Source organism: Rissa tridactyla, chromosome 2 (genome assembly GCF_028500815.1).
Source record: "Rissa tridactyla isolate bRisTri1 chromosome 2, bRisTri1.patW.cur.20221130, whole genome shotgun sequence".
Classification (NCBI taxonomy): domain Eukaryota; kingdom Metazoa; phylum Chordata; class Aves; order Charadriiformes; family Laridae; genus Rissa; species Rissa tridactyla.
The window spans coordinates 38,301,825-38,328,845 of NC_071467.1; the positions used below are offsets into that span (position 1 = coordinate 38,301,825).

General features: G+C 41.8%; 1 protein-coding gene across 1 annotated transcript; it reads left to right on the forward strand.

Moving 5' to 3' along the window:
* The first annotated feature begins 2,205 nt into the window (after positions 1–2,205).
* Positions 2,206–19,056, forward strand: VCPIP1 (valosin containing protein interacting protein 1). The gene is given in 4 exon segments (XM_054190981.1): positions 2,206–2,667; positions 2,669–5,060; positions 10,579–10,665; positions 13,730–19,056. Coding segments are annotated over 4 exon segments (3,666 nt in total). The 5' UTR covers positions 2,206–2,352; the 3' UTR covers positions 14,602–19,056.
* Positions 19,057–27,021: the final 7,965 nt, after the last annotated feature.

Below are 27,021 nucleotides of genomic sequence, written 5' to 3' on the forward strand. Positions count from 1 at the left end.
GCCCTGAATGGTGCCCATTCTCAATAGCTGCCACGCAGCTTCACAGAGGACAGAGGCTTCCCTATTTGCATTTTTACTGCGTTCCTGCTACTTATGAAGGGAAGGCTAAGGAATGAATGGGCACAGACTGCTGATTTATCCCCAAGTACAAGGCACACTGGCAGGATTATGGAGCTGGTGATGCTGCTACCTTACCACCATACACATAAAAAAGAATTAGTAGCAGGCAAGAATGAAAACCTGTCCCATAATTTTCACCTTTTCCTCTTCAAACTCGTCCCGGGCTTTGAAAGATTAGATAAAAGACTGTGCTGTGGAACGCATGCATTTACACATACATGTATATTTTCTATGCTTGACAAATTACTGTAACCGAGAGGGAACGAGCATGCACAGCTCCGCTGCTGTCACTGGAAGCTGGCAGTGCTCAGTCTGTCAGAGGGCCAGGCCTGGAGCCATTTTTTTTCCTTAAGACTGTGATAAAGCACACAAACAGATTTTTTCAGTATGTATTAATCATCCGAATCTTTATGATTTAAATGTCAGCTGCATAAATCACTTTTCATGGATTAATGAAAATGAAACATGATCTTTGTGTTGAGAAGTACAAGCACAATACGTTCTCAATGATTTTTATTCTAGTTTTAAATTGTTTGGGTGACTATAGAATAGGTAAGGCCCTGGGATGTAAATGCCAGTTGTTTGTTTGGTGAACTGGGATGACGGAGGAGGAAGGAAGGGGTCGTTTTTGCCCTTGTATTTGTTGGGCTGGGTGGCTCTAGTACTTGGCAATACCCAGTGAGGTGCTACCTCATGCTTCAGTAGTTCAGCTTTTGTTTTCCTTTATTAAAGGACAAATCTCTGTCTGGAATGGCTTTCAGAGAACTTTAAAAACCCCATGTGCGGACAGTAACCCTCCTTGAGCTCTCTGCATGGATCTGCTGCCAGCCCACCATAATTAGGCTGGAAATTGTGAACATTATTCCCTTTCATTTTTGTGAAGTATCATTTCAGACGGCCACTGGAGATAACGTAAGCACCAGCTCCATTCCCTCATTATCTCCTTATGTAGTGCCAGCAGGAGGGATCACTTGTGTTAAGAACCTGCTCTCGCGTCTCCTCATGTCTTGTTCTGGCGCTATCAGCAGTGGGCAGCTGGGGAACACCTCTGTTTGTTTAGATAGCTCACCTCCCGGAGCAGCAGCCTGGTAGCTGCTCGGGAAGCGAAACCCTGCCGAGGCTCTATCGAGCTCCAGAAAGCCTGGGGAGTTCAAACAGCAGGCACAGCCCCGTGTCGGCCATGGCTATGGTGGCTCGTTGTGGGCCAGAGCCTGTGTGCCCACATCAGAAGGGGACTGCAGCCTGGGAGGACGCACTGCTGGCAGTGCTGCTCTTTGAAAGCCTCCATGCCCAGGAAGCCCCCGGGGCTCACCCCCGCGCACTCAGGCCCTCCCTGGGCAGCAGCCGTGAGGCTCAGGCTGGGGCCCGGCTGCCATGCCCGGGCCCTGTCCGCCCTCCCTGCCCCTTTCTCTCAGCGTCCAACAGGCAACCCGGTGGAGCTCGGCCGGGCGGCGCCGTGAGGAGACGGAGCCCAAGCCGGGAGGACAAGGCCCGGCACCGAGCCCCCTCGGCTTCGGGCAACGTGAGCAGCCGCCGTCCCCGGCTGCCTGTCCAGAGGTGACACGGGGCGGGTGGCCTTGCTCCAGCGTTCGTGCCGCCGGGGGTGGGGACGGGGACAGAAGAGAAATATCTACGTGGGGGTGTCCCCTTAAACACCGCAGCCGGCCCCTTCCCCGCGCCCTGGAAAAGGAAGCGCAACAGGCGCTCGCAAAGCGCCCTCGGCGCGTCCCTCCCGGCCCCCCCGGCAGAAGACTACACTTCCCACAAGCCCCGCGGGGCCGGCCCGGCCCGGCCCGGCTCGACCCGCCCCCGCCCTCCCCTCTCCCGCCCGGCATCGCGGTCCCTGTAGTCTCCCCGCCCGCTGCCGCTCCCTTCCCCACGCAGGGCCGGGGCGGCGGACAAGACTACGACTCCCGACTATCCCCGCGGCGCCGCGCCTGCGCCCTCAGCGGGGAAGTGCGAGGGGCCGTTGCGCTGCGGGCAACGGCTGAGGCAGCGGAGAGGCTGTAAGCGGCGGCGCCGGCGGCTTCCGCGTTCGCCGGGGCGGGGCGGGGGGGCGAGCAGGCGGGGGTGGGGGCGAGGAGCGGCCCCGGCGGGAGGGCGCCGGGTGGATGGGCGGTTGGCGGCCGGCGGCGGTATCTGTCAGGCGGCGGCGTTCGGCCGGGGCGCAGGGGATGAGCCTGTGAGGGCGGAGGAGCGCGGGTGGGGGTGAAGCCCGGGCAGAGCGGAGCGATGTCTCAGCCGCAGCAGCAGCAACAGCCGCCGCCGCCGCCGCCACCGTCGCCTCAGCAGCAGCCGCAGCCGCCGCCACCGGCAGCCGCCAAGAAGCGGGACCGGCGCATCTTCTCCGGCACCTGCCCCGACCCCAAATGCCAGGCGCGGCTCTTCTTCCCGGCCCACGGGCCGCAGAGCGGCGGCAGCATCGAGTGCACGGACTGCGGGCAGCGCCACGAGCAGCGGCAGCTGCTGGCCGTGGAGGAGGTGACCGACCCCGACCTGGTGCTGCACAACCTGCTGCGGAACGCGCTGCTGGGCGTCAGCGGCGCCGGCCCCCCCCCGCAGGAACACCGAGCTCGTCAAAGTCATGGGCCTCTCCAACTACCACTGCAAGCTCCTGGCCCCCATCCTGGCCCGCTACGGTATGGATAAGCAGACTGGCAAAGCCAAGCTCCTCACGGAGATGAACCAGGGAGACATCTTTGACTGCTCCCTCTTGGGTGACCGCGCCTTCCTCATTGAGCCCGAGCACGTTGAAACCATCGGTTATGGGAAGGACCGCTCCGGCAGCCTCATCTACCTGCACGACACCTTGGAAGACATCAAGAAGGCCAACAACAGTCAGGAGTGCCTCATTCCTGTCCATGTGGATGGAGATGGCCACTGCCTCGTCCACGCGGTCTCACGGGCGCTTGTTGGCAGAGAACTGTTCTGGCATGCTCTGCGAGAGAATCTAAAGAAGCATTTTGAGGAGAATCTGAGTCACTACAAGGCGCTTTTCCATGACTTTATTGATGCAGCAGAGTGGGAGGACATTATCAATGAATGTGACCCTTTGTTTGTTCCTCCAGAAGGTGTGCCAATGGGCCTTAGGAATATTCACATCTTTGGTCTGGCCAACGTGCTTCACCGGCCTATCATCCTGTTAGACTCATTAAGCGGAATGCGAAGCTCTGGAGATTATTCAGCGACGTTCCTCCCTGGTCTGGTACCCCTAGAAAAATGCATGGGAAAAGATGGCATGTTGAACAAGCCAATCTGCATCGCGTGGAGTAGCTCAGGACGTAACCATTATATTCCTCTAGTTGGAATAAAAGGTGCTGCTTTACCTAAACTGCCTAGGAAGCTACTTCCTAAAGCCTGGGGAGTTCCTCAAGACCTCATCAAAAAGTACATCAAGTTAGAGGAGGACGGTGGTTGTGTCATTGGAGGAGACAGAAGTTTGCAAGATAAGTACTTGATGAGGCTCGTTGCTGCGATGGAGGAGGTTTTCATGAGTAAACACGGTATCCACCCCAGTCTTGTAGCTGATGTACATCAGTATTTCTACAGAAGGACTGGTGTAATAGGAGTCCAGCCTGAAGAAGTCACCGCAGCTGCCAAAAAAGCAGTGATGGACAACCGCCTTCACAGGTGCCTCATCTGCGGGGCCCTTTCTGAGCATCATGTTCCTCCAGAGTGGCTGGCTCCTGGGGGGAAACTCTACAACCTGGCAAAAAGTACCCATGGCCAACTAAGGCCTGACAAAAATTACAGTTTTCCCCTGAACAGTTTGGTGTGTTCTTACAACCCCGCAAAGGATGTGCTGGTACCAGACTATAACCTGAGTAGTTTGACTGCTTGTAACTGGTGTCATGGTAACCTGGTGCGTCGTGTCAGAGAAGATGGATCTGTTTCGTATTTGGACGGAGACAGAACTAATACCAGGTCTACAGGTGGCAAATGTGGCTGTGGATTCAAGCACTACTGGGAAGGTAAAGAATACGATAATCTCCCTGAAGCTTTTCCTATTACTCTGGAGTGGGGTGGAAGAGTGGTGAGAGAGACAGTGTACTGGTTCCAGTATGAAAGCGACACATCTCTGAACAGCAATGTGTATGATGTCGCCATGAAACTTGTTACCAAGCACTTCCCTGGTGAATTTGGTAGTGAGATTCTTGTTCAGAAAGTTGTCAACACAATATTGCATCAAACTGCCAAAAAGAACCCTGATGATTATACCCCTGTAAATATCGATGGTGCTCACGCCCAAAGAGCTGATGATGTGCAGCAAGGACAAGAGTTAGAGTCACAACTTCCAACCAAAATTATTTTGACTGGACAGAAGACAAAAACTTTGCACAAGGAGGAACTGAATATGAGCAAAGCTGAAAGAACTATTCAGCAGAACATTGCAGACCAGGCTTCTGTAATGCAAAAACGGAAAAGTGAAAAATTGAAACAAGAGCATAAAGGCCAACCTAGGACTGCTTCTCCCGGGGCTGTTCGAGAGGGGCCATCATCTGCACCTGCTACACCAACAAAAACCCCGTATTCTCCAACATCTACAAAAGAAAAGAAAATTCGAATAACGACAAATGATGGGAGGCAGTCAATGCTTACCCTAAAGTGCACTACCACCTTCTTGGAACTACAGGAAAGCATAGCAAGAGAATTTAACATTCCTCCGTATTTGCAATGCATTCGCTATGGCTTTCCTCCTAAAGAGCTTCTGCCTCCCAAAGAAGGCATGGAAAATGAGCCCGTTCCTTTGCAGCATGGTGACAGGATTGCGATAGAAATCCTGAAAGGTAAGGAGGAAGGCAGGCAGTCTGCTTCAGCACACTCTGCCCGTCCTGTGAAGCATGAAGATGTTGCTGTGACTAGTAAAATCTCGTCAAAGGAATTGCAAGAGCAAGTTGATAAGGAGATGTATTCTCTCTGTCTTCTAGCAACATTAATGGGTAAGGCTGACTTCAAGTTATACTTTAAAATTGTATTTTTAAGTAGAAGATAACATTTTACAAAGCGTGGTTACATACATATCTTTTTTTTCCCTCACTTTCCTGTAACCACGGAGAAGGTTAGTTCCTTTATTCCTCTATTAGAGCATTAAATATGCTGTCAGTCATATGTTGAGTGTCATGACTTTTAGAAATATGTATACAAGATACTTGTTTTTAATTTGCTATAAAGTTCTCTTTTAAAAATTGCAGTTCAGAAGTTGTTGCGTTTCTTCTTCTGTCTGTCTCTCTAGTTGTTTTTCCTGCCTCTCATTAGGCACACATCTGATGTGTATGTGTGAGCTACATGCTCTCTTTTTTTCCTATGTTTCAGAAAATAAATTTAGAGCAGAGGTGAGAAGGGAACACTGAATGTCTTGCTCATTGGAAGTTTGAGGGCCAAATTGTCACCTTTGTAGTAGGGTAGAGTCCTGCCATTTCTCCCCACAGGGAGTTGTGTTGGTTTAAGCAAATCAACACAACATTGTATCCTTAGCTAATCTGCTAATTTTAAGTGAAGATGTGGTCTTCTTGAAGAGCTGTGAAAAGTATTATTTCAGAATGTAAGCAGAGGAGAAACTGAAAGAAGCTAAACATAGATTTGAATCCCGAAGGTGGACATAGGGTTGCAGAGCTATGCTTATAAATTGTCAGCCACATAAATCTGACTAACTGTTAATAATTCAAGACAAAAGGACTTTTCTCAGGTGCCTGTGGTTTTTATTTTCTTATTTGGACTCGGGAGGCTTGGACCTTCATTTGTGTACTTTCTTCATCAGGTTTCACAGTTCTTGCTGCTTACTGGCAGGAAGCAGAACAGTAATTATCATACATTTAGCTCTATGAACCAGTTGAATAGTAATGTTTATAGGTTGTGTTTTTTTTTTTTGTGGGCGACTTCTCTTTTGCTGGAGGGATTTGGTGTGGCTAAAGCATGTGATGTTTTAGAAACAAAACCATTACATAATCACAGAATGGTATGTCAGAAGTTCATCAAGCAGAACTTTGATTCTTTTCTGAGCCTAATTGTTTACTCCTGTGTCTCTCGCAAGATAGCATGCTGAATCACTAGCCACTAGTCACACTGACATTTACACCACAGTTCCAAAGTGCAGGAAAAGCTTAGGTTTAAAAGCTGTCTTAATTTTGAGATGAAGCTTCAGAGTCCTTTCCTGTTTGCAGGAAATATTCCTGAAAATGTAGTTATTGGCTTACAAAAAACTCTGAGAGGCTTTAAAAGTAGCTCAGTGACTTCAGTATTAAAGTGTCTCACTTTTTTAGAAGTATTTATAAGTCGTGAGCTGATCTTGTATTCAAGAATCAGTTTTTGTCTTTGACTTTCATTGCTGTTAGATTCTGCTTTCAAAGCACAGGTGAGAATAGAATTTACCTCACCCTTCTCTGACTGCATCCATTTTGCATTACTAATAGAAGTAAAAGTGTCAGCAAATGGTAAAGCAGCCAGTTATAACAACTTATGCAGCTACTGAATAAGATGCTATTTTTATATAATCACTTTACTCATCAGGACTTCATTTTCTTGCAAAGATACTTGCAGAAAAAATCTGGACAGTTGACTGTTTACAATTGTGATTTTTTTCAATGGGGAAACAAACTCTTAAGAAACTTTTTAAGTCCTTGCACTTTCTTAAAAGTGCTGGGGTGGCAGTTCCTCAAGGTGGTTTATTCAGCCTTTCTGGGACAAGAGGCTTCAGTGTTTCTCAGTGATGCTTCTGTAGGGCTAAGAACCAATGCTGCAAAGTTCCGAAGAATCGGCTTATCCTACACGCTCGTGCTGTAACTTTGTCCTGCTACAAGCAGTCATCTAATGCAGTCAGATTAGAACGTGTAGGGGGGGAATGCTATTGGAATAGCTCTCTGGGCCAGGCATGCTTTGCCTTTCCCCGTGCCCCCCCACAATGCCCATAGTGAAAGTGTGTCTTCAAACATCTGTAACTATTCATTCTGCATGTTTAAAAGCTTTTCTTTCATACAGGGTCTCCAGTAGGCTGACTTTATGCTTCTTTCATATTTCAGTTACTAGAATTCTTTCTCTAGTCTCAGCTAGTTAACTTATTGAAATTTTAGACCATGTTCTTTACTTTTTATGTATATAACTTAAAAATAACCCTTGGGAAATTACATGCTGTAATTTCTGGACTATTTAGCTTTACAAAAAATCATGCATAATATGTTTTCTCCCCTATTTTTGTTTAGCTCAAGATACAGATTTCTATAAGGAAATAACTAAGGGAATTTTAATTTTACATTAACATAATTAAAACATTGTATCTTAAAACTGATTTTATATACATTCATGCAGAAGCATTCTGGATACATGCAAGCCAAGTATGAATCTATTTTGATCGGGTTTGTTTGCACTGATTAATTTGTCAGTGCACAAGAAATCAAAATACCCAGGTTTAAATTTGAGGTATTGATACCAGGATTTGTTCGGATTTAAACAGCTTGTTTTTAAGCCAGCTGTAGTTTCCTGTAACCTATGTTTATTAACTGAGCTTTTGATTTGTTTTACACTCCTGTGTGTCCTCTCTGCTGTATGAAGTGATGGTCTTGGGCTTCCACTGGCGTAGGTTAGCCTGAACCTGCTCTTTTTCAGCAGTGTATGAGGCATACTTGTGGGCAGGATAGTCTTCATTTGTTGTCACACCTTAGTGTTGTGGGGCTGAGGTCTGGTCTGAGGGAGTGCAGGGAACATCATCATGTAGTGTCTTGAGGGTGTTTTTTAGTCTAGCTAAATGATCACCCAAATTAACTTGTGACTATAAACATCTTACTCCCATGGTAAACAAAACCAAAACAAACAGTAAAACCCAACTAGCAACAGAAATGTGCAAACCTCAAATATAGTTTAGCTGAATCACACACACTACTTCATCTGATCTGGGAAAGTCCAGTTGTAATTGTGGGTTTTTTTGGTGTTCCAATCTGAGATCTCTTTATCAAAACAGCATAGTTAGTTTGTATTTCTTTCAGTGGCTGATGCTTTTGTTTTTTGAGCCCTGCTCTCCATACTTTTCTGCATGTAGTCCTTGTTAGTGTTGCATAAAAGGCTATCTAAACAATGATGCTTATCTGGTGCAAGGCTTGAAAATTCACGCTCAGAGTGAATAGGGAATCTTTCCTTGGAGAATGACACTAACATGTAAAACTGAACAACTTCTAGAAGCCTGGTGGTTGCCTTGTGGAAGGGAAGAAGGGAGCCCTTCAAATAAGAATGGGTTGCTAGATGCAGCAGTGTAGGAGTCCTTAGTATGGAGTCAGCCACTGCGTGGCTGCTGTCTTCCCAGGCTTTGGCGGACTGATGGCTGTATTCTGTTACTTATCAGTGTAGTGGTTACTTTGATTCCTGTGGGCAGTATTTAAACCATCAGGAAGACTTCAGCTTGCTGCTGCTTCAGGGGAAAATGAAGAGACAGCAGCAGTGATGCTCTGGAGCCATTGTGTACAGGGATGTGTATTTCAAAATGTAAATGAGAATAGGGATGCAGGGTGGCAGTGAACACCTTTTGAAATACCAAAAACTTGAGAGAGTGTTATTAGCAGTAATTGTCCTCCCTCCATACAGCTGTTTGAAGAAGAGGGAAAGCGGTGCCATTAGTGGGGAGGAGAAGAGAATGCTCCTTTTAAATTTTTTTATTTTAGTGGGTCAGTGAGAGCTGGAGAGGAGGTTCAAATTTATTAGTAAGTCAGTAGAGAGGAATTATCAGGATAAAGTCAAAAGACGAGACCTCTTTCTTCAGTAGATCATGGAAAATAAGAAAGACGAGTAGTTGGTTTTACTTGGATGTTCTTGCTAGGAAGTAAAGGCCAAATCTGTGAGTTTGATGTGCAAATGAATGCAATCAACCGAGCATATATGGTTCAAGGAAATGCATTTAAAATGAATCAGATTATGTAGATCTTCTGCCTTTAAAATGTCTTTAAAGACAAAACATCATGAAGATGCGCCGTACCTTTTTATAGAGAACGGGGACTTGAATAACACCTGAAGTGGAGAGGTGAGAGACAGAATCCTTCTAGTGGGGGGACAGATGAGCAGGGGAGTGTGCGGAGTCCCGTGCCTGTCAGGGAAGGGAAACAGAAAAGTCAGAGAGTGGCTTGAAGGGTTTCAAAGCGTAATGTAGCACATAATGTCACTGTCATGAAGGTGAAACACTTTCTCACCTGATATGGGTGGGATAGGAGAGTAGCCACAGTCACCTTGTGGGATGTGCAGTAAAGAAATGCAAGGAGGGATTTAGATGTGTCCTATATTCAGTATGGGGAAGCTATTAAAAATAACTTTTTACTTTTATTTTGTTCTGAACAAGAACCAAGGAAATACTGGTGGGTGGCATTTTACAGCCTCACGTGCTGCAGCTCTCTCTGTTCCAAGTAGTAAGCACATCCAGTTGACTTTTGTTGATGATTTACATTCTCCAGTTTTAATAGAAAATTGAGAGACATGGTTATTGAGATTTTGATGCCTAAAGAAGGGTGCAGTTTCTATTTAAAGTATCTTTGTGTGTTCTCTGAATGTTTGATGTAAAGTGGGAAATGCAATTTTTTTCTGAATATGTATATATGCAGTAGTTGTTTCTGCATCAGGAGAACGTAATTCATCGGTACTTTTTGTTTGCACTACTTTGACGGCTGCATCACACGTCGTTTCTCTGAAGCAGGTAAGTGGTTAGTAAAATGAGGAAAGGGTAAAAGGTAAAAATGCAGATCTGAACTGATTCAGCAGGTGCTGTTAGGCCACTGATCTTCTGTCATTGTAACACAGTTTTTCTGTTCTTTACATTCCTTTCCTTACATAGTCTAGGCTTTTTCCCCCTTCTCAGTGGCATTTAAAGTTGTCACATTTCAATGCCATTTTTGGCACTTCTGAAAAATGCCAGTTACACAGGACTGCTGGCGCCTCACAGTTGGTATTTTGTTTGTAGCTCTCAAGAAAAGCAAGGTACAGGCGCAGCTTCTAACGCAACTGCCTGGGTGGACGTTTGTATCTCAGCATAAAGTCTGCTGTATGGCAGCTGTGAAATTGAGATCTGATTTTTGAGAAGGTGTAGGGATATGGAATCGAGGTTTTAATGTGCAAGGATATGCGCTTGAATTTTGGAAGTGTGTTAGTCATTTCCTAGTTTTATGTTGAAAGGATGGGTAGGAGAGGGATGGAGACTTTTGTGTAGGGCCTGGCAAAGGACCAGGAGCTGCAGCTTGGATCAAATCAAATTTGGGAACGTTTGTACTAGAACATGTAGGATAATTGACTGCAGACAGTGGTATGTTTTCCTGAAAGTTTCTCAGTGCCCTGGGCTCCTGCTCTGTAAATTTACATTAAAAATTCAAATTCTTAATTGCATAGAAGAGAGTGGGGATTCAGCATTTAATTCAGAGAGTTACATTTTCAGCCATTGTCTATAATGTTAAAATACAACTGTTTAATTCAAATGATTGTGCTTGATATTTACAGGAGAAGATGTTTGGTCTTACGCAAAGGGGCTTCCCCAATTGTTTCAGCAGGGTGGAGTGTTCTACAGCATAATGAAGAAAACCACAGGTATATTTTGGTTTTGCTTTTATCCCTTCCTTCCTCTGTTTTCAAATATTAAAATTGAAAATTGGTATTGAATCACTTGTAACCATAAATATATTTTTATTTTATTACCATGGAACATTTTCATAATATTTTAAAACTCCTTATGCTCCCTCAGAGAGCCTAAGACTAGGGAATCTAAGACTAGTTCATTCAACTTAAATCTCTTCTTTTCTGAAACTTTCTCTACAACCATACATCTCCATTTAAACTTCCTGAATTGTACAAACAACTTCAGTAAGTGAACTGATTTCCGCCCCCCCCCTCCCCCGCAAAGATCAAACAAAGAGAAGACCATGCAACCTATTCCTGTTACACTTTAGAACACTTACTGGATAAGCAGTTCGTCTTTCTAATGTGCTTCTTAGTAGATATTTTTTACAGGGGTACTGCATGTTTTAAATTTAAATGGTTGGTAAAATTTGTCTTTTGTATTCCTAAGATTATTGTTCAATGGCAAAGCTTATCCATCCCGTTCTTGCATTGATAAATGTTACGTCTTGGACTACGTGCAGAATAACCAAGCAAGTAGTTAGAGTTTATTTGATTTTTTTTTTTTAGATGGCTTTACAAATACAACCTGCAAAGAATGACATCTATTTCTTTAGAGAAGAAAGTACTATTCAGTTATTTTCTCCCATTTAAAATTTATTTTCTTATTGAAGTCTTTGCATTCATATTTTAGTTCTTGTGGTTTAATCTGTAATAATGATTCCTTTGCTGCTTTCTTACTGTTTGATTTCTTCTTAGGCAGTTTCATCAACCTTAACTTAATCTTGATTATTTCTGGAAACAGGTATTTTACCACGTAATTTCTGTTCTATTTGCAGTAATTAAAATGCGTGGTATACTCAATGCCCACTACCTCTCACTGAATTATTAGCCTGAGTAATAGAATTAGCATGCAAGTGTCTTATAGCAGATTTGTTTCCTTTTAGTTTTCTTTCTTTTACTATGCTTGTACAATAGAGACTGGTGAATTTCTTGTGGCAAGTGAATTAGCCTAAACAGTGCCTGATGGAAGGGAAATTCTGGACCGATTAATGACTAGCCAGAGTTGAGAACCTGAAATGAATTCTAGGGATTTTAACCCAGCTGGTCGTTAATTCACAGAAAACACCTGACTTCAAAGTCATTTTTGCCAACTGACAATATAAGAACTAGGGCTATGGGAGGTGATGTTCAAATTCTGAATTTGAACATCATTGCATTTCACTGTGTGCAGTTATTTTGCGTTACCTTGGTAGGTAGAATTATTATTTCAGCATTAACGTATTTTTATGATTCTAATATTTTATGAACTGCTAAATCTCCACATTAAACAATTACAGAGTGCAATAATCTAACTATTTTTTTCATTCAAAGAAGCTCCTTACCTGTTTGTAATATTTTAGTTAGTGTAATAATGCACCTATTATACTGAACATTTGGATCAAAGCTTCCTATCAAGTGTAGGTACTGTTAATCAATTGAAATTTGATTTAGTAGATCTTGTTTAAGATCTTATTTTGAGATTTCAGGATTGCAATTTCAGAGGCGGTTTTGGTCTATTGTAGAAGCTATTACAGCTCCCTCTTTGGCAAATTAAGGTTGAGTTGGTAAATTATGTAGTTAAAATATGTTCTTCGGCCTAAGTAGATGGATAGGTGTTTGGGGTTAAACTTTGTGAGTTTTGGCTGTTTGGTTGTTGGTTCCCACGGTTATGTAAAGAAAGGAGCTAAGCGTCTGAAGTTCTCAAAATAAAATCTCATCTGTAGATTCTCTGCAACTGTAAAAGTGTGTGAATCAGAAGCGTGGGGAATGAGTGAGTGGTCAGTTGGTTCATCAGTTTAAAAACTGTTTAATAACGTTCCAAATTATGAGTGACCTTTTTCATTGATGCCCAGAATACTTGTTTTGACAAGTTATTTGATAACACAGAAGTAGGATTTGCTTGTTGTGTTTCTTCCCTTCAGCATAATTTCTGGTGGTTTTCTTCAAGAATTGTAAGAGAATATGAGGAAAAATCCCATTCATTTACCTATTCCTGGCACTTATTAAAAAGTGTTTTGTTTTGTTTTTTAATTGTAGCTCTCCTTGCATAGCTGATAGAACTGAAGAGAGCTAGTTGTTGCAGCCAAGTTTTCATCTGCAGATAGCTTTTTAACTCGGAGATAGCCATCAACCACTGAAGTGGTACCTTACTGCTTTCACCACAACCTGTATGGGACAGAGCTGGAAGAGTTATTTTGTATTTTATGATAATAAACTGGAAAACCGAATGTTGCCCACTTTTGACACAGAGCAGCTTCAGAACTTAAATTTGTCTACTGAAATCTCAGTTTTAGCAGATCGGTCAAATTGTAAGGGGGACAATGAAACAAACAGCAGATCAAAAATATTACGCCACATATTTGTTTTGTAAAGGCTAATGATTATGATCTCCAGGACTACTGAACATAGTAATCTTGAAACACTTTTGTTTATCTAGTAACACTTCCTCTCTGAGAAGAAGACAAATAGCAAATTTGAAATTCCTCAGGCTCAGCAGCAGTTGTACACCCTGAAATCGTACTACAGTTTTAACTAGTGTGGAAGTGGTCTTAAATAGTACTTCTCCAGATAGGCAGTGATTTCAAATGTGCTCTTTGGCAGTTTTCTGGGGGTTGGTTGGTTTGTTTTTTGTGTGGTTTTGGGGCGGGTGGTGATAGTGATGGGGTTTGGCTTATTTTGTGTTACTGCAAGCATATAGTATTTCTTTAACTTCTATTGTATTAGAACTGCAACTCCCAGCAAGGTGGTTATTTTATCTGGTAAGTTCTGTCTCTTCATTAGAGTCACCATAGAAGGCAGCAGCATTTTAGGGGTATGCTGTGATTGCTATCATATGGCATACAAGTCTGAATTGTTTCTCTCCCACAATAGTAAGTTTCAGTGTGTTCATTTTTACATACTTGATGCAATAAGTTTTAAATACAATAATTACTGTGTATTCAGAGCATGCTTTAAAATATGTTAGCACTTTGAATAACTTTTTCTATCTTCCTAGGTTTGGCTGATGGCAAGCACTGTACTTTTCCACATCTGCCTGGTAAAAACTTTGTGTACAATGCAGCAGAAGACAGATTAGAGCTGTGTGTGGATGCTGCTGGGCACTTTCCTATTGGTCCTGATGTTGAAGAGTTGGTTAAAGAGGCCTTAAGTCAAGTGCGAGCAGAAGCTACTTCAAGAAGCCGGGAAGCAAGTCCTTCACATGGAATGCTGAAGCTGGGTAGTGGTGGAGTAGTGAAAAAGAAATCTGAACAACTACATAACATAACTGCGTTTCAAGGAAAGGGCCATTCCCTAGGAACTGCATCCAGTAGTCAACAGCATGATCAAAGAGCCAGGGAAACACCACTTTTAAGAAAGCATAGCACAGAAACGGACTTCAGTCCTTCTGCTAAAATTGAGCCTTCTGTATTCACAGCTGCCTCTGGTAACAGTGAGCTTATCCGAATTGCGCCGGGAGTTGTGACAATGAGAGACAGCAGGCAGCTTGACCCCACTTTGATTGAGGCACAGAGAAAAAAGTTGCAGGAAATGGTCTCTTCTATTCAGGCTTCAATGGATAGACATTTGCGGGATCAGAATACAGAGCAGTCAGCATCAGTTGATCTATCTCCAAGAAAAGTAGAGGCAGCGAGTTCAACTGCTAAAACTGGGAGCTTTCAGACTGGCTTGCCCGAATCGTTCTCTGCACCAGGTGGTACTGAACACTTGAATACCGAATCAACTGATGGTAATGTGGTGAATTCTGTGGGAACAACATTCCCTGCAAGGTCTAAAGCACAAAAGGGAAATTCTGTTGAGGAGCTTGAGGAGATGGATAGTCAAGATGCAGGAATCACTAATACAACTGAGCCAATGGATCACTCTTGATAGGTTAAATCTAATAAGGGTAGAAGAAATTACTGTTCAAATGTTTATTGGCTGGGCCACACAAAGTGATTAGTTATTAAATCTTGTATGTATGTCAAAGATTATATCATCTTATTCGGTGCATGATAAGCGTGTGATTGGCAATAGCTTTCAATATTACCATACTGCTGCCCAGGCTGGCTCTGTTACCTGTAAATTAGTTATTAGGAAATGCACTGAGATGAATATCTGCTGTAAATGTGGGTTCTTGAAAACTCTTTGTAATTTTGAATTCCTTAAAAGTCTTAAAATTTAAGCCCATGCAACGTTCTTACCATGCTAGTTTAAGGTTACTGGAAAGGCTAGAACAGGCAAAACTAGAAACATGACAAAGTTAATCGTGTCCCAGGTACTTAATTCCATTCAAAAATACACTATAAACATGAATTATACATAAATTTCAAAAAGCAAATGAAACCAAATTTCTGCTAAATTTGATAATGCAGCATATACAGTGTTTTAATTACATTGTACTAGCACTTCCTCCGATTTAAAAACTTTTTTATTCATACAGCTGTATACGCTTGTCAGAAATCTTGGAATAAGTGTAACTTTAGTAAACTCTCTAATTTCTGCATATTGTCAGTTTAAGCAAGTTAGAAAAAAGGCTACTTAGTGTATGATGAAGATAAAGTGAATGTGGTGTGGTTATGCATGGCTGTCTGAGCCAACACAACCATTTTGGTGCTCTGTTAGTAAGTGATAGCATGTTTTTATTTCCTCCCAAATACTGAGCCGGTCAGATGTTGTGCAACTTTTAATACAACTACAGGAGAGAAGAAGTTGGCAATTGAAAGAAACAACAAATGTTCAATGGCAAGTCCGTTTCTTTGAAAAGACTTTGATTGCTAGCATTGGTTAGTAATGGCAAAAATTAAATAACAGCTGTCCTCTTCAGAGCAAATTAACAATTTATTGGAAGGAAATGACTCTCTAACATACATTATCCTAAAGTGTTCTGTGATAATTGAGCTTTTGGAAGCTTACTGTTTACTCCGTGGAAACAAGGAATACATGCCCACCTCTATTAGCTTCACTTTAGTTTGTGATGCAGATTTCCCTGCGTCAGTGATAATATAGCTGGTATCCAATTAAGTAGCGTGTTCATCAGCCCTGCAGTGCTAGTTCTTAAGACACAGCCATTGTGCTTGCTCCCTAAGGATGGAATGTGTATCTGATACTGCACTTTGCTTCCTATCTTCATAGTCCTACTTAAGTGCACTATTGTTGCTTCCTCTAATGGTAAAATAACATTGAATGGATGAAAGATGTTAATACAGCTTCAAAGGAATTAAGAGCATTTAAATATTGAAGTCTGTGTTTGTGCACATGTGGGTTTTTAGCAGTTCGCAAATGTTGTTTGTATTGTATATGTTTATATTCAGAAAAGTCTCCTCACTTTTTACATTTCTAATCACTTAAACAGTTCTAAGCATTAGTATGGTAAAACGTCCCATGAGGGAGGATTTATTTTTGTATGTAAAAATTAACTGAAGCAAGTAACTTAAAGAATAGCCCCCGTTTTGTCAAAGTAGATTAAAATGCCTCTGTTGGTTAACTTTTTATGTAGAGGGAATAAATATTTTATGATTTAGTACACTACTTATAGGTTAAAAAATAAGAATCACCTTTTCACAGATAAATGAAAAATTTTAAGATCTCAAATTGCTAACCTGTAAGTTGGCAATTTGGAAGCTTGGAATGTATGAGGTAATTTGGCTCACCAGAACTGACCTTGCTGATGCACTGATTAACTGGCAGGGCTTATTCAATGAGAAACAGGATGCACATGCAGCAGCTGGAAGCCTGCCACGACTTCTGAAAACACTTAGTCTCCCATGAATCAGTCTGGCTGTCTGAAGGCTACTTCTATATAGAAAATGTTGAGGAGAGGCTTGTGCTTTGTCACAGTGTGAGGTTGAGAAAAGTATAGCAGTGGCATGTTCCTGGGAAGGAGATCAAGTCAAGAGAGGCTGAGGGGGAGGAATCTCCTGGATCTCTTGCATTTTAGACAAGGTAACTATCACTTAGACATTTTTAACCTTTTCTTTAGAAAAATAAGTCTTCCTTGTCTGAAAAAAAATATGGGCAGTATATATGAGAGAATCCTAAGTTTGAAAGAAATTGAAATATTTGTTGCACGTCATCCTTATTTCAAGGGAAGATGCTTCCTTCTTTCATGCCTTTCTGATAAGACTACAGAAGTTTGTGTGCCTTTTACTGTGTAAAGAGGAAGGCTTGGTTTAAGTTTGACACACTTCCCATTTTAGCAGTAGTTTGACATTTTCCTTCTTATCTAAATAGAAATAGACACAGATAATAGCTCTGTTTGAGTCACCCTTAGTGTCATCTTGGGTCCACTCAAGTCACGTAGATCAGAACTCTCTAGTTCCTAAAGCAAACTGGTCTCAAAAAGGTATGGCAAAATGGTGTAAAAATCACAAGATCCACTGATGTGAATTGCTCTGGTGTAAAGCAGGATTTTGCATATTTCTTTGCAGTGTTCTTATTTCACGTAGCTTTCTCATGCGTTTAAATATCAATGTTTTTGAGAAAGATGGCTTTTGATACTCTCAAGTGAAGCTAAACTTCATCTACGTGCCCGTGAGATGTGTAACTGTACAGGAGAAGTGAAATAAAGAACACTGAAGTGTAAGTTCGAACAGATTTTTTTCATTTGATTGCTAGCAGTGGGTACAAATGTAAGTTGAGGCAAAAGTGCGTGCCTGTCTTAGGAGCACCCATGTGCTTGTTAAATTTCCCTGTCAGAGTCAGGAAAATGGTGGTGGGGTACAAGGGCAGGGAAGATGTTGACTCATTGTGGATGTGAAGCCGTGTCAATAGGACTTCTCAAATAACGTGAAGAGTGTCCCTTTCTCAAAAAACAAAAAAAAAAAAACAAAAAAAAAAAACAAAAACAAAAAAAAACCCACCCCAATTTTTTGATACCAAATTGCCTGTGAACAGAGGCTGTGGCTCTCAATTCTTTTTGAGTACCTGCCTTGATTACTTTCTTGGCTAGGGGCCGACCACCTTCTACACAGTGTCTCATGGCAAAGATGACTTAAATTACTTGAAAATCCTAAACTTTACTATGGGTGTGTATGTATAACCTAAATGAAAGATGATTAATGAAAATACAGGCCCAGTACAAAAAAAAAAAAAAAAAGGGGGGGTGAGGGGGGAGAATGAACTAGATTGCTGATGAGCATATGGGAAACCTCAGGAAAACAGATCAGTTTTCCAGGTGAATGCAAGATTTTTACTGCTTCAAATGGCTGGGTGCGTAGTAAGGTTGACTTTTTGATAGTGCTGTTTCTCTGTGAATTGTTTGCATTTTAGCGAGGGGAAAATAAATAGCAGCTTTTCAAATGAAATCACATGAATACATTTGGGATGTCTTCACTGTTCTAGTCACAAAACAGCAATGTATATTGTTGGGTTTGGGAATCCCGTATAGTTTACTAGTCTTCTGATAGATGCAAAATGTGAGCTAGGCATTGCCTCCGACGGAATGCTCTAGCAGTGTCACGGAGACACGGTGTCACAAGGCTGGACGCTAACAACCCTGTACAACAGGCACACTTTCAAGACGGAAATGCTTCATTTAGAATCTTTCAAAAAGTAGAATCTATTGTCACTGTCACGAAGTTAGCAGAGTTGCTTGCTACTTTTTCAATGCGCTGAAAATGCCAGATAATAAACTTCATAGTATGCTTACGATTGGGAGAGCGATGCTCAATCTGAAATGTATGAAAAATTAATGATTTAAGATGCCACTGTTATCTCTGCATTTGTTTGGCTCCCATTTTCAAATAGCAGAATCTACATGCTTTTGTAAAATAATAACAATATGAAGTTGATCCTTCTGTTAAAAAAGCCACAGCGGTAAGTGGTTTCTTTGTTTTGCTTGTGGATATCAGTTTAGCTTCTTAAATTGAAGAAATTGCTTAAGATCTTTAGAATGCAGGATTCCCTCTGAGCCCTTATGCCTGCGGTTGAGCAATAAAAGGTTGAAACAAGAGTGGTATTTTCAGAATTATTTTACGTTTAACGAGGATTATTGCCAAGAAATGAGAGAGTGCACTTTTAGGAGGGAATGCTATTTAAAATGTATAAATAAGAATTAAAATAGTGTATATATTTAGAAAACAAATCTTTTTAAACAGCAAGTGCTTTACATGTTGAATTAAAAATAAATTAGCATAGAAACTATACCATCTTCACAGTACTGGCTGTTATCCAGCACAGTTTGGTTTGTTTTATTTGTGATTGCTGTACTAATTATATTTGATTTTTTTTATCTGTAATGTAACAATAGTGTATTATAACAGTATATAGTGTACTATACTACACTTCACTGTACAGTATTTGGAATTTTCTTTGATTGCTATATTAAAACTATAAGTTAAAACATCTGCTTTGGTTTTATAAGGTGCAACTTTTATCTAGCCTTTCACACATTAGCCTGTTTAATTAACACTGATTTGACTGCAAAATGAATGAGTTGTAATTATATTAGCTTCTGCATTCTACATATAAATTGCATTATACTTGCACACATGAGTACTACTACAGAAGTTGAAAAACTGGTATGAATCTTGGAAAAGTAAACTCTGATGTCATCCATTTTGATTTAGTTATGTTTCTGTTTAACAGAAACTTTTTTGAAAGAAAAACTATTTATAGAAACCTTTTGTTTTTTACCTCATACTTGTTCTGAATATTTCATTAAACACATAGGACCCTTGAATTTGAGAGATTTTTAAAACAGGTTTTTACGTATTTGAGACCAAAATCTGAGATCTGAATCTTTTTTCAAAGTTGTCACCGGGAAGAAGGTGTAGAAAAACACTGACCAAGTCATACGTGACATTTAAGATATCTTGCAATCTGTGGTTTCAAACATAGGTCAAAAGTGTATGTCAAAGCAAAATTTTAATGCATGCATGTAATACGCAAGTACAATTTGGAAGAACTAGGCTTTTGAAAATTTGGCAATGCTCAAAGATGAACACGTTGACAACTCCTTAAATTACCTCTCTGCTTTTTCCACCAGCTACATGTGGTACTTTGTTTCAAAAATTGGCTGTAATCATAACTCGAGCCTAAAAAGAAGTCATAAAGCCCATCTGCAAAACTCCGTGTTACTTCTTCCTGTACTTATTGAAAGGCTTTAATTCGAAGTGTGCTAGCATTAAAGCATTCTTTAAAACGATAGGTGTAAATATATGGAGTTAATTTTGATTGCATGTCGTATCGTGAAGATTTGAAAATTATCCTTGGAAGATTTGTATTTAAAAGGTTTAAACGCTTAATGCTAAACTAGAAATTTACTCATCTTTATTAATGCAGTGTTTATAATCTGAGGCAAAACCAGTACTGAATGTATGAAGAGTGCTTCCAAAGTGTTTTCTTTTTTCTTCTGCTGTTAATTGTACAGCCTTAATATCTGTCTAATTTCTTTTTTTTTATTTTAGATTGGAATTGTTGGGGTTGTTGGGTTTGGGTTTTTGTTTGCTTGTTTTTTGTTTTGTTTTTGGTTTGGTTTTTTTTAAGGTATATCCATAGCAAATCTGTTCTAACATCCCTGCAAAACCCCAGCTTCCTGCCAGAACAAGACCTCTCACAAATAATTTTGTCCCTGGGATCAGGGTGACAGCGAGCCTTGGATGTTCGGCAGCATGGGTAGTGAGTTGTGGAAGGTGCTTCTGGTATTACCAAGAGTCAATTCAAACACATATATTGACTGCAGAAGTTAATAGACACCGTGTCGCTTTGCTTGATGTGGAGTTTATTCTACTGAGGCTTTGGTATACGTTGGCTTCTATTGATTTGTGGTTTTTGAGTATTTACTACTTAACGATAGATAAAGAAATGTAGTAGTGTTTGGATCCATAGTAGACTTGATGGCCAAGATGACATTACAGAAACCCGGTTGCCACAACTGATTTGAAATGTGTTATTCTGATTTGAATTACTTAAATTGATGTACACTGGGTGATTCTGAACACTTACTAATATCATCAAAAGCGTTAGGCTTCAGTGTAAGGATGACCTCCGTTCCAGTAACTTGCAGACACTTTAAGAGGCTTCAGAAAAGATTATTAGTCTTTGTTCTGTTGATGAAAGGCATTGATTTGGTGATTACGAGATAGCTGCACAGACTTGTATTTGGATTTTATCCACCTCTGTTTTTTTTAAATTACTACCTAATTTTGTTTACTGTTGCAAATAATACTTCTAGTGGCTTGTCTTGCTGGTGGCAAATCTAATTTCACTTCTAAAGTGATCCTGTAGATCTGGACTGGGTCTGTGCTGTTTGGAAACTTGTATTCAGTAAGTAAAAAATTAAAAGAAAGACAGCAGGTGGAAGGAAGTTGCCAGAAATTAGAAGGTTTAGAAGGTGCTATGGTTCTTATTAGCCAATAGCCTGTGGAGCCTGGCTGCATGAAATGCACAGTCATTTCTTATAAGGCTTTAAGGCATGGTTCAAGCAACTTCTTACAGAATAAGAAAACTTGATTTTATAGGCTATTTTGTCAACTGGGTATATAAGATTTTCTTTAAAAGTAATCTTCTTTCAGATTGTCACATTGTTGTATAAATGTAGATACTTCCCAGACGCTACCTCCTAATCCTAACCCCTCTCTTCTTTCCCACGTGCATTTGTGCAGACTCTGCAAATCCTAAAGAGATCCCTTCTGATGTTGGGCTAGCTTTCCTGTTTGCTTTTCATCTGCCATTTGGACTTACACACTGGATCATTTTTACCACAGGCATTTTTGTAAGGTTGTTGTCCTCTGTTTATACTGTTGCTCTTAGAGACAGTAAAAGGCAACAGATAAATGATCCAATTTCACACGAATTAGACTGATAGAAATGAAAACCCTGTTTGACTTCCTCCAAGATCCGTACGTGTGGGACAGAAAGGAATAAAGGGAGATTCCTAACACAGCAGAGGACTTGTGGGCTTATTCAGGAGAGGGAAGAAGATAAGTAAGGATTTATCAATGATTCTAAAAACCACCTAGTAGTTCTGTAGGGCAATCATGTTTTGTGTTGTTCCACCTCCAGGGTGGTGAGCTTTAGAAGCTGTAGTGTCTCACTTTAAATCTGGGGATTTCCCCGAGATACACAGGCTGCCAAATACATACTTTTCCACACGGTGAGAAGGGTGAGACCTCACCAGTTGTTGCCACGTGATGGTGTAGGGTTTGTGGCAGCAAGAAAAAAGCCAAAACACAGAGAAAAGGCAAGGGCCTAACTTAAAATTGTGGGATATGAAATAACTCCTGTTTCTAATTATTTGTATGTTCAAATCTGCGCAAGTATTGCTCAGTACATACCCAATCCTACATTTGAACATTGTACATACAAGAATACTACCTTTTTCCCCTACTATGCTTTTCTTAAAATAAGGTCATTGTTGAGCTTCTGAGTCTGCTCAAAACCAAGAGAAGTGTACCAGAGATGGAAAAGCAGATGACTCCACGTCGAGAACTACAAGGGCATTATCAGTGTGTGCAGAGATGCAGTTAGAAAAGCAACAGCTCAGCTCAAATTGAAATTGGCCAGAGATGTCAAAAACTACAAGAAAGGGTTCTTCAGGTATGTAAACAACAATCAGAAACAGAAGGAAAATATTGGCCTGCTGTTAAAGAGGAGAGATGAATTAGTCACCAACAGTGCTGAAAGGGCAGAGGTTCTCAACACGTTCTTCACTTCTGTCTTTACCAGCACTGTTGGGCGCCAGGCCTTGGGAACAACAGTCCAGGTTGATGCACAGACCCACCACCAGTGGAGGAAGAGCTGTTATGCGACCTATTGCAGGAGCTCGGCCCCCACAAATCAATGGGCCCTGATGTTATCCACCTGAAGGTGTTCAGAGAGCTGGCTGACCTCGTTGCAAGGCTGCTCTCTGCAATCTTTGAGAAGTCGTAGAGACTGGGACACATCCCAAAAGACAGCAAGAAGGCTAATGTCGCCCCCATCAACAAGAACGGCTTAAAGGAGGATGCATAAACTGTAGGTCCATTAGTCTTATTTCAGTCCCTGGGAAAGTTATTGAACAAATCCTAATGGGGACTATCACAAGTCAAATGAAGCACGTGATTGGGAAAAGCCAGCATGGATTCACCAAGGGCAAATCGTGCTTGACAAACCTGATCACCTTCTACGACAAAGTAACCTGCTCAGTCGATGTGGGGTGAGTGGTGGATATTGTTTACATAGATTTCTCCAAGACTTTTGATGTGGTTCCCCTCAGCCTCCTCGTAGAGAAACTGATGTGTTACGGTCTAGACAAGTGGTCTGTGCGGTGGGTGGGGAACTCGCTGACAGGACACACCGAAAGGGTGGTGGGAAATAGCTCCTTTTCAAACTGGCAACTGTCACCCTCCCCCAGGGATCCATACTAGGCCCAACGCTGTTTAATATCTTGATTATTGATCGGGATGATGGGATCAAGTGTACTCTGATGAAGTTTGCTGATGATGTGAGACTGACAGGGGAAGTAGACACTTCAGGAGGGAGAGACACCCTGCAGGAAGACCTGGGTAGGCTGGAAGAGTGGACTAACATGAACCTTGTGATGTTCGACAGACAAATGTAAGGTCTTGCAGCTGGGAAAACATAATCCAGGAGTGCAGTTCCAGGAGGCTGGAGTCTACCCGAATGGGGAGCAGGGCAGATGGAAAGGGACCTGGGGATCCTGGTGGACAACAAACTCAATATGAGTGAACAGTGAGCTGCTGCAGCAAAGCAAGCCAACAGGATGCTGGGTTGTATCAACAAGGGCATCACCAGCAGAGGTAAAGAAGTCATTATCCCACTCTGCTCAGCGCTTGTCAGACCACACCTGGAAAATTCTGTTCAGTTTTGGTCCCTGCTATACAAAAAAAGCTGTGGACAGGCTGAAGAGGGTCCAGAGAAGGGCCAAGACAATCAAAGGACTGGAAAGCCTGCCATTCGAGGAAAGGCTGAGAGAATTGGGTTTGTTCAGCCTTGAGAAAAGAAGGCTTGGCTTAGGGGAGACCTTATCACCATGTTCTAGTATTTAAAGGGTGTATACAAAGATGGAGAGTCTCCTTTTACAATGAGTCACGTGAAAAAGACGAGGGGTAATGGGTACAAGTTACTCTGGGGGAAATTCCAACTGGACAGAAGAGGACAATTTTTCACAATAAGAACAATCAGCCATTGGAATAATCTTCCCTAGGGAAGTGCTGGATTCCCCATCATTGGACACTTCTAAGATCCAGCTGGACAGGGTGCTGGGCCATCTTGTCTAGACCTTGCTGTTGCCAAGAAAGATTGGACCAAATGATCCTTGAGGTCCCTTCCAACCTGTTATACTATGGTTCTCTGGTTGGCTTCTGAAGACAGATGCTGGTTTTGTGCATTATTTTTGCAGACAGCGGGAGGGGTGGAGGAAATAAGGGTCAAGAGTACCTGCTTCCTTTTGCTTTCAATATAAGAAAACTCAAAGCATGGTACAATGGAAGACACTAAATACTGGTATTTATTTCTTTCCTCCCTCTGTTTCTCCTAACCTTAACTACTTCTTTGTGAGTGTAATGATAGGGCACGGGGTAATGGCTTCAAATTGAAAGAGGGTACATTTAGATTGGATATCAGGAAGAAATTCTTTGCTGTGAGGGTGGTGAGTCACTGGAACAGGTTGTCCAGGGAAGCTGTGGATGCCCCATCCCTGGAAGTGTTCAAGGTCAGGCTAGATGGGCCTTGGAGCAGTCTGGTCTAGTGGGAGGTGGAGGTGTCCCTGTCCATTGGAAATAGATGGTCTTTAAGTTCCCTTCCAACCTAAACCATTCTATCATTCTTTACCCTGCCATATTCACTAATTTATTTTTTTGTTTTCTTCCCTGCATTTGAAGTCAGCCAAGCTAGCCCATGCTCTTCATAGTTTGCAAACTTTGAGCTGTCTCAGGTCTCTAGTAAGCCAGCAGCCCCAAAACCCCCAGTTACCTATTGTCTACTTTAAATGTCATCTTTTTTTTATTTAACACTTTGGGTCTTTCCAACCGTAACCCTGAGGTTCTACATTTGAAACTCTCATACACTCACATCCTTGCACAAACACAGAAAATACATTTGCAATAACTGAGGACCTTTCATGAGCGCTCACCGCTGACTGCAGAAGTGGAGCAAGGATAGACGTATGCAGTCTTTCGCATCTCTAAGCACTCCCCCCGCCTGCCCCCACCCCCCCCCTCCTCCTGGAATTCTGCAGGCACAGGAGCAACACTGCCTTGGAAAAAGAGGTAAACTGCAGTTGTGCAAGCAGCAGAGGCCAGCATCTCTGGGATTGCCAGCTGCGATACTGGAAGATTTGTCTCCATGACTTCTGTTAGGAGTGGGAAGGAGAGAATGAGAAGGTAGGGGATCGGAACACTATTCTTTTTATAAAGTGGTTTTTATTTTGGATTTAGAAAGTCAAGCCAGCGCTCTCCATTTATCACCAGGATACTCTTGACCTTAGGCTGTTTGCTTGAATCTGGCTCAGGCTGCTGCTGGGACACTGTTACTGCTGCCTGACTACTGTTCACCCACCTCACCGTTTGGTTGGCTCAGTCTGGCTTCAACTGCTTTAAAAAGCCTTTGCATTAGGACTAATTGTTTACCCCTGGAGTTAGCAAAATCTAAGGATTAAGTTGACTTCTCTTGCATTTATAGTGAGGACTTTCTAGGGTGTAATTCTAAAACAGCATGGGAAAATGCATACTGGTAATACATGATTAACAGGTGACTTCTAAACAATCTCTTTGGTTTCCAAAGTTGTATGTATGTTTGTGAAAGGAGTAAATCCTTTTTCTAAAAAACATTTGCATGTCTGACTAGCCCTACTAGTAAAAGTATCCCTCCCTGATTTCCAAAATAAACAAATGGCATCTGAGAAATTAGTAAAGCCTATTAATTGAGATGAATATTATAATTTAATCTTGCAGCAGCATCATTATTATTTATTGGGAGAACTGATAGCAAGATCCTAGGTAATGTCTGAGTGTAAATTTGGGAATGTTTTTTTCCCCCTTTGATTGATTCAAGGCTGTTCCACTTTTAACCTCTAAAAAACGATCTGTTTGCCTATATAGTGTCTCATATAAATTAATACCCATGCCACTGAAACCATAGGTGGTTGCCAGCCAGATGTTTGTCTCTTCAAAGGAGTGCTGTCAGCGTAGCTGCTGCTGTACTTGTATAAGCAAGTCAGGTGAGGCTTAGGACTTGGTTTCTAAGAGAGGCTCTGGTCTACCACAGCCATGCACTGACACCATTTCCTCACATCCTGTGCAAGAGACAGCAAGAAGTGTGAGCTCAGGATGACCCCAGTTTCTTCTAAAGCCGGTGCCCGCTGAGGATTGCCAGAAGCAGGGATACAGAGCAGCTCATGAGATCTGAAATATAATCTCATCCCCAAGAACTACAATTATTCTACAGTAACTAACTTGTTCTTCGTGTACATACCTGATCAGATCCTAGTGTAGGTCCCTGGCTGGGCTATATTCCTGGAGCTGCTTTATTGATCTCCCAAACTTGGGAACTGCGGTTGTTTTTTTCAGTCCAAGGCTTGATCCAAAGGCCACTTCAGAATTCTTTGAGAAATCGTACAGCCTCCTTGAGAAGTTGATGTAGGCTGCTTTGGGAATGTGCAAGAGGATGTTTTTTGGGCACAGCGGTCACGGAGGTTAATGCACTGGTATAAATTATAAGCCCATCCAGATATACTCAATTATTTTGATATTTTTGTGATATGGTTGCCTTTAAGCTTTACATTTCCACCCTCCCTACACTAGCATGAATAATGTAGACCTGTCAATACAGTAAAGCAAAACTCATGAAATCACAAAGTACATACAGTTCTTCTGTGTCATGGTTAACAGAATACAGGCTAATTGAGGTAGGCAGAGGTATTAGCACCTTTTCCCCTATCCGAAAGGCTGTACAAATAGATTGAGTCAAAGTGCACAGAGATTGCTAATGCTTAGCATCTCAGGAAAATGTTGTAAGGAGTGTTTAGTGAGAATTCCAACAAAAGCAGATCATTTTCAGCAGCCATGAATAGAATATTGCCCTTCAGAAACTTTGATACTAAGAAGTTTAAGAAAAGGAAAAAACAAAGACTAATTATGACTCTGAAGGCACACAGCCAGCTGAAATTGGTCTGAACTGCAGCTTCACTGAACTGACTGTGACATTACTCAAGTACAAATGACAAGCTGGGATCTTTAGTACTGAGACACGGAGCAGATGCTGATAATAATGTGCTGTCCATACGGAGAACTATTTTAATTTAAAAGAGTATCTGGTGAATATCCTTGTGCTCTTCATCGGGACTTTCTCTAGACATGGGGAGGAAGC